The following is a 13,528-nucleotide window of genomic DNA, read 5'->3' as shown; positions in this document are numbered from 1 at the left end:
ATGAAAACAACAGCAACAAAATATACACAAAGAGCAGTTATTTAATTACTTGGCTTTCAGCCTGTCCAATTTTCTTCTAGTGGATTTTGTAACCTTTATTCGCCTATATTAAAATATCCTCACAAAAAAGACAACTAAGGAATATGTAAACCCTGCAAATAGATTAACCAAAGCAAGACTGTGTCCTCAGGGAGACCTCAGGATCATGAGGGTCTGCTATCGGAACAATTTACAAGACTAATTCAGCATGTAGATCCAATCTTGTGCACAGGAAATCGTACTCAATATGCAGATGAAAAAAAATCACACAAAATCCCGTAGTTTTACTCTAGCCTCTCTTAGTTACAAACAACTTAGTTGCAAGTTTAAAAGGAAAAAAGCCTGGACAACATTCTCATTGAAACTGTTATCTTTCCACACCTTGTTGTCTTTAGCTGCGTTTTTAGTATCTGGTATCACCTTCTGGTTTTGAACTACACACAATTGGCTGGGTTTCACAGAAAAGTATTATATTAGAAAAGTTTTATCAAGTGCATATTTATACAAGAGAAACAGCGACCATAAATAAGGAGTAATAAAATTTTAATTAAAATAATTTCCTTTTAAAGACTTCACAAAATAGCTCTAAAACTTAATGTAAGCTGTTTATTGATATTGACCGATTTGCTAGCTAGTGTTTAACAGGAAGCGTTAAGGGGATTTTTTTTGTTGTTTGTTTTCTCATGTGAAGATGATTTTTCAACATGTGTTTGTGAAGATAGGTAAGAAAAGCCTACCAAGAAAAGCTCAAGATGTAAAAATTGTACTTTGGGTTGTCATGTTTATTTATATAAAAAACTTACCAAATTCTCCTCTATCCAATGTTATAATTTCAGGATCATCGTCATAAATACCTATTAAAAAAAACCCAACAATTGCTTTTATTTTCCCACCTTTAAAACAAACTATCATCTTATGCACAACAGAAGACAGTAGATTTAAGTTGAAAGACTAAACTGACAAAGAGGTTTTACAAAAATGCTATCCTTGTTTAGTATAATGGACCCGGATTTTAACCTCTTGCTAGCTCACTCATTTTCATGCTACCACATCCACTATCAGAACATTCTTCTGATAATTTAGTAACAAACATGGGGTGAGCAGAGAATTAGTACTACTGCTGTTATAGCAAGACCATTAGGTATTCCTAATCCAGATGTCAGATTAAAATCCAAGAAGCCTCAGCTCTCACTGGGAGCTTTATGTAACATCCAGATGCTCCCACACTTTCTCAGCCTCTGGTTACCTACACATTTAGATCACACAGGTGTTTCCAGCCACAGACTTTTCCACTAACAAAGTGTGTTTGTGAATGCAGCGGAATAAAGTGGGTAAAACAAAGGTGAGGAACACAAAACTAACCAGTTCTACCTAGGGCATCACTACAAAACACTCCACACCACTTCAACTACACAAGAAAGGCAGTGCAGAGTACCAAAAATACTATTAAAGAGCATTATATTATGCTACTACAATTGCAGATCTTTTACAGTACCTAACACGGTGAGATGTCATTTCACCTGAAGTACACAAGGATCAAATGTAAATAAATAATGAGAGAAATTAATTTCTACAGGTGACAAGGTACTTTTTATATTACTTTCCATTTATATCTCATGTAATATAGTACATATGCTCATCCATACATATAGATAAAGCTTTACTTTTATATACACATATGAAATATAAAAATAGATGTTCCCTAAATCATTGATGAATAGACATTTCAGGATACTGTTTCTCAATCAAGCACTGAAACTTCAATTTATCTGTTTATCTGTTAAATCTCTTTATCTGAAGAAGTTTTAGGCTAATTTTCATATTTTCCTGTGATACTTGTGCCACTGGTTTATTTAATTTCAATCTGCACAGACATTAATTTCCTAGAGATTAGGACACAATATATCAAACAACACTAGAAAAAAATTGTTGCCAAGGTAGAGGTTCCTTTCAGCTGTTTCCTTCATCCCAATCAATGTTCCTCAGTTCCCTGTTGTAGTTTACTCATGTTACAGCAGCTCTGAGAATCATTAATTGCAGTCTTTCCCTACAACTACCTAAAAGTTGTTGAGACAAACATTAAGTAACTTGTCTCAAGATAATTTTAGATATTATTCTGTTTTTTTTTTTTTTTTTCAGTTTCTGCTACCTTTTTATTGATGTCTAATTGCATAAAGGCATATCAAATAGGTTTGACAGTTCAAAAATTTCCTCTCAAAATCCCCCTGAAGAATACTAAACAAAGAAGATCCTCCTGCATTAAAAAGTTAAAAAGAGTCCTGATAAAATATTAACACTGACATTTAAGTGAAAAAAATCTTTGCACTTTAAAAAATAAACAAGAAGTGAGATGACCTATAAAAAGGCAAGCAGCAGGAACAAGATGCTAGGTAAATAGATTGCATCTTTGGATAGCCATTAACAGGGTAAATAAAATATTGGGCCAGCAGAGAGAAAGCAACAGCTACAGAGCAGACAGAAATCTGGAGAGGACACATAAGAAGCATGTGAAAAGCTCTGATATAGATCTGAATATGGCATTTCCTTGTGACTGTTTTAAGCAAATCACAAACATACATCATAACTTACCAAAATCATAGCGATAAAAATGCCAGCTCTCGTAACGACCTCCCTGCTGCTGATCTTCCAGACCCTTCTCTCCATATTTATCATACTTCTTCCGTAGGTCTTCATCTTTAAGGACTTCATATGCTCTATTTATTTTCAAAAAATTTTCATGTGCATTTGGATCATTCTATTTAAGGAAAACTATAATTAGTAATTAATTAATAAAACATATAGTGCATATAATGCTGAGAAAATTATCTTTGGAAATATTTTTATATCCCTCCTAAGGATGTCAGTTGTGATGGAAGCAGACATTGTACTGTGATCTCAAACCAAACTACAGTAAAGTTTTCCTTCCCCAAAGCCAGATCTGTCCTCTTATTTCTTCCATCCTCACTCAAGTACCAACTGAAGTACAAAGTGAACCTTACTGGCTGCAACATTCTCCAGTGAACCCTCTTTTTTCAACTCTCTCTTCAGTGGAATTTAAAAAAAAATACTCAAGAATGAAGACATACCATTTCCTCCATAATTTTTTCCCCTCCTCTAGAATCCCTACTTGACCAGTTCAAAATCTCTGCTAGAGACAGATTCATCCCTTCTGGCCTCCTCCTTTTATTTAAAAAGCATTTTTGTTCTAGGCAGCTTGGGAATTAGAATGGTGAAAAATCTGCAGACATATTTGCAGTGTAAAAGTGGTGGGCAAAATGTGCCACACAGTCCTGCTCTTTCAAATTCTGCTTACACATTTCATTCAAAAGACACTTTTTCTTAAGATTTTTTCATTTTTTTGGGGCTAGATACACAGGAAATTAATTACTTTTTCTTAAGTAATTAGACATTACTTAATATAATTTCTAACCCATTAGACAAATTATGGAATTTGGCAAATTATGGAATTTGTCTAATGGGTTAATTTTCTATACATGATCTCTAAGGTTGAAAATAACCTGTTGACAAATCTTTCTTGGTATCTGCATGCTCAGAAACAACAGAACCTGACCGCAAGGCCATTATTTTGAAAGTATCAACAGAGAAAACAAAACTTTCATTTCATACACGTTGGCATTCCTAACTTTGATGACATCTGGCTTTCTCTCTGAGCGCTGTCAGAGGCTCCACTGTAGTCAGTGAAGGCAGGCCCTGAGCTGATATGGAATACTGCTGTCTTTTGGGACTCCATGCAGTTGTACACACAAAGTTCTAAACCTTTCATTTCCTGTGAATTTCTGCTTATTTCAAGTCATTTCAAGGAAAAACTAATTTCTTTGTATTTCAGAAATACAGTAGCACAGACTGGGCCATTCCAATCCTTTCTCTCCATTTAGTCCAGAGCTCTCTGTAACCTCCACCCTTATCCCTCAGCAGTCCCAGGATGTCTGTTTTATCCTGCTTGATACTTGATACTTGGGGACTGATGTCTTAGAACAGGCTGCTCTTCTTTGATGTTTAGAGGAGACTTCAGGGCAGGGACACAGCAAGTCCCCCAAAACTAAATGGAAAGAGGAAAACTCAACAGCTTACCAAGAAGGTAATATAGTACACAAATAAGTTTTCCCCTAGTTACAAAAAAATAAGTGAGAATTAAAGAATCTTGACTCTTTTTACTACAGCAATTTAATGCAGCCCAAATTCAACAAAACCATGTATTACCACTCGTAACACTTTTTTGTACATTTTCTCTGCAGAAAATCTGAGTTGAACTATATAATCAGGTGGCTACTTCACAATAACAGAAATGCATTTTTGGTAAATTAAAACTGCTTTTTGTTTAAACACCAAGATCCAATAAGTCAACAACTTGAACTTGTGAAAAGGTAACTTACCTGATTTTTATCAGGGTGCAACTTTAATGCCAGCTTTTTGAATGCTTGTCGTATTTCTCTACTACTTGCTTCTTTGGATACTCCAAGTAAACTATAGTAGTCCTGATCAGTGCACACAAGAACTATTACACATACAAAAACTAGTAATAAAGACCTTTTGAAATATCTAGTACAATCTCCTTTGGATGCTAAAAACTCCATTATGAAGCTTTTGGAAATTTCAGAAGCTCTGATTCAAACAGACTTTGGGAAGAGTCTCCAGTAAATGTGCCAACATTCAGAGATACAGCTGTATTTATGGCAGAACTCTTCAAAATGCCTGTCCTACTTCATGTCACGATTCTTGCTGAAAAGACACCCTGTAAGATGACAGAAGAAAAAACAATTAAACACTACCTCTTCAGTAAAGACAGGATAGTAATGCACCCCACCATCAGCTTGTGCAGACTGCACCTGAGCATCTAAGTTGCCGGGTGGCTAATTATCATTTCTGAAAACCACACAAGTGGTAGTCCATCTCTTACTTGTCACCTTAATTGAGGTAACTATGCACAGCTTCACGGAATGGCACCAAAAGCCACGCACCTGTACCGCATTAGAAAAGGCGGCTGCGGGAGGGCTCCCACTCACCTCCGGCAGCAGCGGGGCTCATTCCGGGAAGGGCCGGGGCTCGGAGCCGCCCGCTGAGGGGGCTGCGGACGCCCCTCGCAGACAAAGCCGGAGCCGCAGGTCGGAGCCCCGCGGGGCCGGGGCCGGGCTGCGGCGGGAGGCTCCGGGGCGGGGCGGCCGCCGCGCTCGGCCCTGCCCGGAGCGGGGCCGGCCCCGGGCTGGGCGCTGCGGGAGCCGGCGGAGCGAGCGGGCCGGGCGCGGGGCAGGCCGGGACGGCGGCGCCTTCCCGGCGCGGCGGAAGGGCGGCGGGATCCGGGATCCGGCTCGGCCGGCGGCGGGCGGGGCCGCTCCGGGGCTGACGTGGCCGCCTCGGGCGGGGGCTCGGCTGCTCCCGACCGCTCCCTGCCGGGCACCGGGCCCGCCCCGGCCCGCCCCTTCCCCGGCCGGGCCCGCCCCGGCGGGGAGCGGTGCGGTGCCGGCGGGGCGGCTCGGCCCGGCCGCGCTCCTGCCCACGCTCCTGCCCAGTCCGCGCCCTGAGCGCAGAGCCCGCCCGCAGAGCCTCTAGGGTCTGTCCCGGGCTTGCGGGGGACTTCTTTTAACAGCTCACATAGGGCTGAGAACTATTAAGCACTTAATAATCAGTTTTTACGGTTTGTGGAGAAAAAAAACGTACGTTGTTTTATGAGCAGGGCCTAAAAAGCAGGTTATCAAATACCTGTACATTTCAAGAAGTCTTTACAAGCATTTTCTTTTTAAAAGATAAATCGGGATTTTATTGCAATGCCTGTAGTGCAGTGTTTCTTACGGTTTGCTCCTCTATGCACTTGCTTTGTTGGAAATTATGTCAGAAAGTCTTGGTTCACTCCCTTGCTCTCGTTTATGTAGATGGAACTAATTATAAGTTCTGACTACTGCTTCTGACAATGTCAAAGTAACACAGAAGTACCTAAGGCTCATTGTTGAAAGGGAATTCTTTTTGTGCTTGCTCCTTAGTTTCAGATACTTGAATAAGTTTCCATTGTGAAATATTTTTGGAAAAGTAGCCTACTGAATCAGCAAATACAAATATTTATTCCAGTGTAGCATACCTGAGAAGTTGGTTTATAGTGTGCACATTATTACATGTTATTACACAAACCACAACATCTGTCAAACTAATGATGAAAAACATACCTGCTGAAATGTGTATTTCCTTCCCAATGGTTATGTGCCAAAGTAGCTCCGTGGGTGGTGCCTTTGCTGTTAATTTTCAGTTTTTGGAATTTAGATGAGTCTAGAAGCACTGACTCTTTGTTGCAATGCTTGCTCCTTTATGTGTGAATTCAGTGACTTGGGCTCTTTCAGATGGGGTGGGGTTAATGTATTGCAGTCTTTAAAAGCTCATTTAGCATATGATAATACCTAAAATCAGGCATGTTACAATGCTTTGGTATATAATATAAATCTACATAAGACATACGAAATGTGTCTGTCTGAAGTAAGTTTTGTGTAACTGCTTACTTTCAGGCAAGCTAAATCAGTTCCCCCTCAGAACTCACATGCAGCAATGAACTATATGTGGAATGGGTAAAAGCTCTCCTGTTTATCTGGAGTAATACACAAATAGGCATTTCTGTATCTTCATTTGTGATTAAAACTTTAATAATAACAACCTTTAATTTAAATTAATATTATATATTTGCAAGTAGTGCATGTCTGAGTGCATTATTCACTCAAATACTTGCTTGAATTCCTAGTGGTAGTGAGTTTTATGAGTTTCTCTGCTGTTCATTTTGTCAGTGTCTTTGAATGGCTGATTTAAGCATTACAAGAGATGGTGAGCAAATGCTTCTATGTAGTCTTGAGGATTCTGATTATTTTAGCACCTAACTATCCTAGATTTATCGTATTGCTGTAGGTTTTTTTTTTTCAAGTTGATGTCCTGATTTAATAAAATGCTTCAATTTTGTTTCTTTGTGTTGTTGCTGGGAATTTTTTGGGGTTTTTTGTTTTGGTTTTTTGTGGGTTTTTTGTTTGTTTGGGTTTTTTTTGCAACTGCTGTTTTTTTTATGAAATTGTGTCTACATGTCTAGATGAGTTGCTTCTCTTTGTACACTGTGCTGGTCATACATAACGAACTGTGCTGTGACGTAGCTGAATTTCATTGATTAAGGAATATTTATGAATAGTTTGGTTTTCTCCCTTGCTCAGTGGTGTGGACTTGGCTCAAGAGGAGCAGGACAGACTTGGAGTTCTGAGCTTCAGTGTGGTGAAGAGGTGGCCAGGAAGAACCAGGAAAAGCTGCTATAGCTTAAAATGCACAGTGTGCCCTAATGCCAGAGCCTTTGATTTTCAAGAAGGGTGTAATGACTCGTGTCCCAGAAGATTTCACATGACTCACAAGTCACTTAATTCACGCTTTGCGATAGGCATTTGCCACCTGCTTATGTAAGGACCCTGCTGCAGTGTAACTAAGCAGGGCCATTTGTGCACACAGTGTTACCTTTTCCCACCTATTTGAGCTGTAAGCCTGGAGAACAGACTGAAGTTCATTCTCGTCTAGGGTTGTCTCTGGTAGTCACACAGGTAAAAAGCCCCCTGATTCAGTGACTATATTGTTGTTTTGTTTATTTCTGCCTTTTACTGTTTGTTGTGAATCAGCTTTATAAAGTAATGCCAAGAACTATACATAATAATTGTGAAGCCCTTCCTTTTGCTGAAATTGCCCCATCAAATTTGGACTTAATAAGGATTTTGAGAACTTTTTTCACTATGCTCAGTTTTTTCTTTTCATCCCTCTTTTTTTCTGCCAGCTGATTGTGGCGTTGTGCAACTGTGCAACCTGATTTTATTTTCCCCTGGGGAACCTGGGAACCATGCACCTTTTTGTTTTTTATGAAATGCTTTCTAAGTGAGTTCATTAAGCCTTCTTCATTATCTCAAACCTCTCACACTCCTCAGTAGTCATGTCTAGCTTTTACAGCAGCATCCAAACCTGTATCTTTAGTGCTGGCTTGATGTTTCATTTAATTAAATATTTAGTTTTATTTATTCTGGTTTTTTAAAGGGGATAAAAAGGCAAATTCTAAAATATTGACTTTTAAATTAGAACTATTTAAAATAAAGGAAACCAGTAGAATTATGGAAAAAGTTAGTATTACCATCAAGAAGAAATAGGAAAGAAGTGGACAACTAGATTTTTCACATGTATTAGGAGGTAGAAGCCAGATCAGTAAGTTAGTATTAGATATGATGATTTTAATTATCTGGTTGATATGGTGCATATGTAAAATTACTTTAAATTTAGAAAGCCAGTTGGAAAGGATGCCATCAAATACCATTTTACAGAATATATAAAATGTTTAATTAAGCAGTAAAGCAATATAAACCATCTGCTTCTGTTGAAATAGTCAAGATGTTAGAATGCCATTTCTTTTAATTTAAAACATCTATGCATTTTTGATTGCTTTAAAATTAGCATTCAGCTTTCATAAGGATTTGCCTATTTTTTCCCTTTAGTGAAATATGCAATAACTGCTAATGAAGAGGACTTTGAACAGAAATTCTGTTCATTGAGCAAATTTTGAACTTTATTTTAACATACCAATTTTTGTCAGTGAAATTTTTTGTTCTTGCTAGCAGTTTAAAGATTAAAAGCTACAGTTGGATGCTTTCTGCATGTTGCATGGTGGGTAATTTCCAAGGAACTGGGTTTTGTTGTATTTCATTCATCAGCTGGGCCTTTTCCTGCAAACTGCTTCGCTGATGCTCAGTAGCTGAAGGTGTCATGAGACAGCTCTTTCAGGCCAGAGTGCTGCAGACTAACTCATATTGCAGGCTGCTGAAGCTCACAGAATCCCCTAGCTTGTGTCTCCTGGCAGGAGAAGGGGTGTGAGCAGAAGGGATATGTCTCTTCAGTCATTCCCAGTGGCAAAATTCCTGGGAAATCCTTGCACAAATGAAAGCCACCTGCCAAATCCAAACTAAAACCTAAACATTCAAAAAGGAGTTTTCAAGGAATTCCATATCCTTGTTAGCAGGTTTTCAAAATCTGTAAATGGAGCATGGTGAATTGAACAGGCAAAGCTGTATTTGTCTGGAACTTCCAGGTTTATTTGGGGGTTCTCTGATGCAGTTAGAAAGCTGTTTGCAGGGTGGTTTGTGCCAGTTTTGAAAAGATGAGGAGATAAAATGAGGTATAGCTGTGGGGGCAGAAGTTTCCTGTAACGTATTCTTCACAGTCTAGGGATTTCTTTACAGGTCTTGAACACAAAAATGTATGTTCTGTCTGACATGATCTGCCAGTTGTTGATTTTTGAATTCCTGGCTATGGTGTTATAAAGTGTTTTTTCCCTTGTACCTTCCAGGGCTTGCATCTCACTTTGTTTCCTAATAGCATAATAGAAATCTTTATAGCTCTCTTCATGCACAGTTTTATATATACAGACACTGTTATAAAAACATAACACCTGTGCTTTTGTAAATCCAAAATAGGACAGGTAAGCTGTGAGATCCAATATTTTGTGGGATTTTCAGGCATCTTAGGTGAAGAGACATTCAGAGATGACTTCACTATAGTCAGCTAAAAGGGTAAAAATGTTGACAGATTTGATTCCAAAACCCCTGTCTTCCCTTCTTCTGTAATGGCATAAGAGTTTTTCCTAATTCAGTAATAATTTAAGGATGGGGTGACTAATTTGTATGCAAGGCATCCATAAACATGACTGGGTCTTAAAATGCTCCACATCTGCAGTGAGACCTCACATAGAGGGGCATGCAAACCACAGCAGTGTAGCAGCTGGTGGAGCTATCTTGGTATCCTTGAAGTTTTTATTAAAGAAAACAGAAAAAAAACCCCAAGATTACAGCTCTTCAAAAAGTCTAAATCAAAGCAGAAACCTTGAAAAATGATGATAGATGTCTCACTTTGGAAAAGAGTAGCAGTCATCTGTTAATGTACAAAAAAAAAAAAAGGCAAAAAAGGGAAGATGTTCTTAATATTCACAGTATTTAGTCAATATTTCACAAGATGGGCTTCCTGCTTCTCATTTATCATTTCAACTTCCCTTTGGAGGTTTCAGAGTTTTAGCAGCATGCTCTAATTCTACTGACTTACTGCCACTTTGTGTGCTGCACTGGCCCCTTTTCAGCAATTCTGAGCAGTCTGGCACTGTTTGAAAACAAAACAAAGCATTCCTATTGCACTACAGAGATTTCCCATCTTCACAAACTGCATACTACGGCTATGACCTATGGAGAACAAGTAAAATTATTGACTTTAAGATGATGATATGAGTTAGAATAAAATGAGACAAGTCTGTTTCTCCTGCTTCCTGCCTCAACTGTAAAGCTTTCTTGTTTACTTAATGTTAGGTCGGCTGGTGTGTGTGCATGTGTGGCTGGATGACTTGCTCCAGGCTGAAACCCAGATTTTCTGCTCCCAGTTGATGAGTTTATACCTGGCTGCTGTGCTCTTTATGGAGTGCAGTTATTCCTGTAGACTGTTAAGTCCAAATCTAGCAACTTGGACTAGAAAAAGACATGTTCACAGGAAGCAGAGGCAAAAGTTAAAAAGGTGAAAAAAGTCAGTGATCAGGCACATTTGGTTAGAGGAGGGATGTTTTTAGGCTGGGAAATAAAAAGTTGTGCTTGTTGAAGGCAGTGAAGGGGACTGCCTGGTAATACTAGTTTAGTTATTTAAAGATTAGTACTTTTCTGTATTAATACCTCAGGCTGTGATCTTTTAGTCTTGCTGATGATCACCTATTCACAAAAATAGCCTTGGACATCATGAGCATTATTATTGTAACATGGGTGACTTTGCAGAGCAAGCTGTATGGTGTAATTTGCACAGGGTGCCTCTCTTGGTTGGTGTACAAATCTATCAGAATTCCATTCTATTTGTCTTTGTGCTTCAGTATATCCTCATGGCTGTTGCATTTCTTCTAACCTGAACCATAACACTTAGCTTGTAGTGGAAACTAGGCACCTCAATTTATCTCTGTGTTCCATACACATTATGGCAGCTTGTCTGCAGACTAGAAACACAGCTGTCTCACACATAGGTCATTCTTTTGGTTTTATTTAATATTTTACTATTGAAGAATGAATCAGGTGTTTGACTATTGTTTGGGGAGCTGACGCTGTCCCTTCCACACTGTGAGCAGGTAGAGGTTTATTCATAGCAGATGTGTTCTAGAATAAAACACCAAATTGCATACACTAGAGTACTGTATTAACATGATCTCTTCAGCCTATATTGTACCTGTCTTACCTGCAAAACCCCCATTGTGTTATCATGCTTAATTTGGTTCTGAAGGTGGCATTGTGAGGAAAAGCATTCACTTCCACTGGTATGTCATATACATTGCTTATACATCTGACTGCACAGGGTGCTGCAGTTTAAGCTTTTGAGATAGTATAGAGAATTTAAAACTGATTTATTTGCATTATTTACATTGTATTTATTTACATTGTAAATACATTATTTACATTGTATTTATTACTTTATTTACATTGTATTTATTACTTCTGATGAAAATAAAATGTTTAAACTCCCAGTAGATAAACTAAATACATTATTTTAAATTTCTTGTGATTCATATTCAGCTATCTTTAATGAGCCTGAGGAATGATTGCCAACTAGACTTGCCTCATTAATTTAAAACTAACGTTAATAGCATTATTTTTATTTGTATTCCTTTAAAATTGTTCCCTCTGCTCCTGTTACATTCACGATCCATAAATAGATTCTTAATTCATGCTTTGAATCATCATATAGTTATGACTTATTTGCTGAAATTGTTATAAAGCAAAGATTTCTAAGGAACAGTAGCTTTTAAAGCATCTATCAATTCAGTCAGCACTGGAGACATTTGCCATAAACGTATGTGCTAAAGTCAAAAAACCACTGTTTTAAATGCCCAGTCTGGATGCTGGGCTGGATCCTAAGCTGCTTTCCCTATGGTGTGAACTGGTGTAGTTTTATTGAACTCCCTGGGAACTATCACAGCGTCTTCTTCACAACCCTGGACATTTATGTTATTTCAACTTCTTTACTAAGTGGTGTTGGAATTTTAAAAAATGCTTATGTTTGATTTTGACTCTTTTAGTGATTTATGTTTGATGTGAAAAGTTGTTGTAAAATATGTTGTTTCTTATAAGCAAATTAAAAGGCTATTACTAGCACTATTATGAATTAAATACTATTGAAAGGAAACTGTTCAGGACACATGGTCTTAGTTCTATGAGCACTTTGTATTCATATGCATTTGGGGAAAAAAAACAACAACCCAAACCATGATTATACTGAAGCGCTTATACTTAAAATGCAATCAAGGTCATAGATTTAAATGCTACAAAAATGCCATAACGTATTCACTTGATGCAAGAATTTATCAGAATATGGTTGAAGCTAGTTACTGTGATTCATTTTTGTGATGTAAACTATAATTCATACATTGCAAATCAACATGCTTCAATCCTGATTGTCTTGGATATTTATTTTAGATATGTAAGCAGTTTTACACTGCTTGGCATTTGTTCAAAAATACTGGATTTACTAAGGGCTTTGTACTTGTCTTTTGAGTAAACAGCATTCAAGCACTGCTGTTGCTTCAGCTGGCTGTGCTAGGGCATGGCAGGTGTGGGCTTGCACTCGAGCAGCTCTGTCCTGCCCTGGGGCCATGGCAGAGCTGAGGTGTGGGCAAATCCCAGGTTCATTGGAGGAGAGCAGTGCCACTTTGTGTGGTCTCGCAGGGGGCCCTGGGTCCCACATAGGCTCAGCTCCCATCTGGATTTGCTTCTGTGTTCAGTGGGGCTGCCACTGGTGAAGTCAGGGATGTGAGAGTGCAGCCATGTGTCTGAACTGGGCTGTAGCACAGAGGAGCTGGGCTCACCCAATTGCACTGACCTCAGCAGCACAGTAGGGTATGGAGAGCACTGGATCAGACTGTACCAGGCTCAGTTGAAAGAGAGATTTTTCTACTGTTATCCCCTATGAAGGGAAAAAACATGGAACTCCTCTCAGCTAGGATGCGGCAATTTAATGCTCAGATCCCTCTGCTTTCACTCCATGCCATGCACCTTACAAAGCAAAGCTCCCAGAAAAGCTTTCTTGGTTTGGTTTAAGAATGTTGACTTTGGCTCAGCCCCAGGCAGAACAGTCTGCTGGAATAGCTGCAGTAATAGCCTGGAGCTGGAAAGTGACCCTGCTGGAGGTAAGATAGTGGGTTGGCTGTTGTGGCTGCTGATTTCCTGATTTAGGTTTAGGCCATGGAACTGTTTAAGTTAGAAAAGACATCCAAAATCATGAGTCCAACAGCAAACTTTTCCCAATATCCAGTCTAAATCTTCCATGGCATAACTTGGGGCTATTTTCTTTGGTTCTCTCATTTGTTACTTGGGAGAAGAGACTGATCCCTACCTCTCTACAGCCTCCTTTCAGGTAGTTGGAGAGTGATAAGGCTACTGAGCCTTCTTTTTGCCAGGAGGAACAGCTCCAATTT

The 13,528-nt window shown here is 38.9% G+C and overlaps 1 protein-coding gene across 4 annotated transcripts in view; it reads right to left on the bottom strand.

Moving 5' to 3' along the window:
- Window positions 1-13,528, bottom strand: part of DNAJC10 (DnaJ heat shock protein family (Hsp40) member C10) — a 58,331-nt gene that overhangs the window by 17,128 nt on the left and 27,675 nt on the right. For 2 of the 4 annotated variants that reach the window (XM_021531319.3, XM_021531321.3), the window contains exons 2-4: window positions 4,434-4,792; window positions 2,629-2,794; window positions 843-893 (exon numbers count right to left, since the gene is read on the bottom strand). In XM_021531319.3, the coding sequence (XP_021386994.1) occupies window positions 843-893; window positions 2,629-2,794; window positions 4,434-4,634 (418 nt within the window). In that variant the 5' untranslated portion in view covers window positions 4,635-4,792. Of the gene's footprint in view, window positions 1-842; window positions 894-2,628; window positions 2,795-4,433; window positions 4,793-5,018; window positions 5,211-13,528 lie in introns of those variants that run through there. The other 2 variants (XM_021531320.2, XM_021531317.2) reach the window with 2 other exon arrangements.

Source organism: Lonchura striata, chromosome 8, assembly GCF_046129695.1.
Source record: "Lonchura striata isolate bLonStr1 chromosome 8, bLonStr1.mat, whole genome shotgun sequence".
Classification (NCBI taxonomy): domain Eukaryota; kingdom Metazoa; phylum Chordata; class Aves; order Passeriformes; family Estrildidae; genus Lonchura; species Lonchura striata.
Note: the sequence above shows the minus strand (reverse complement) of the source record. Positions and strands in the feature narration are given on the sequence as shown.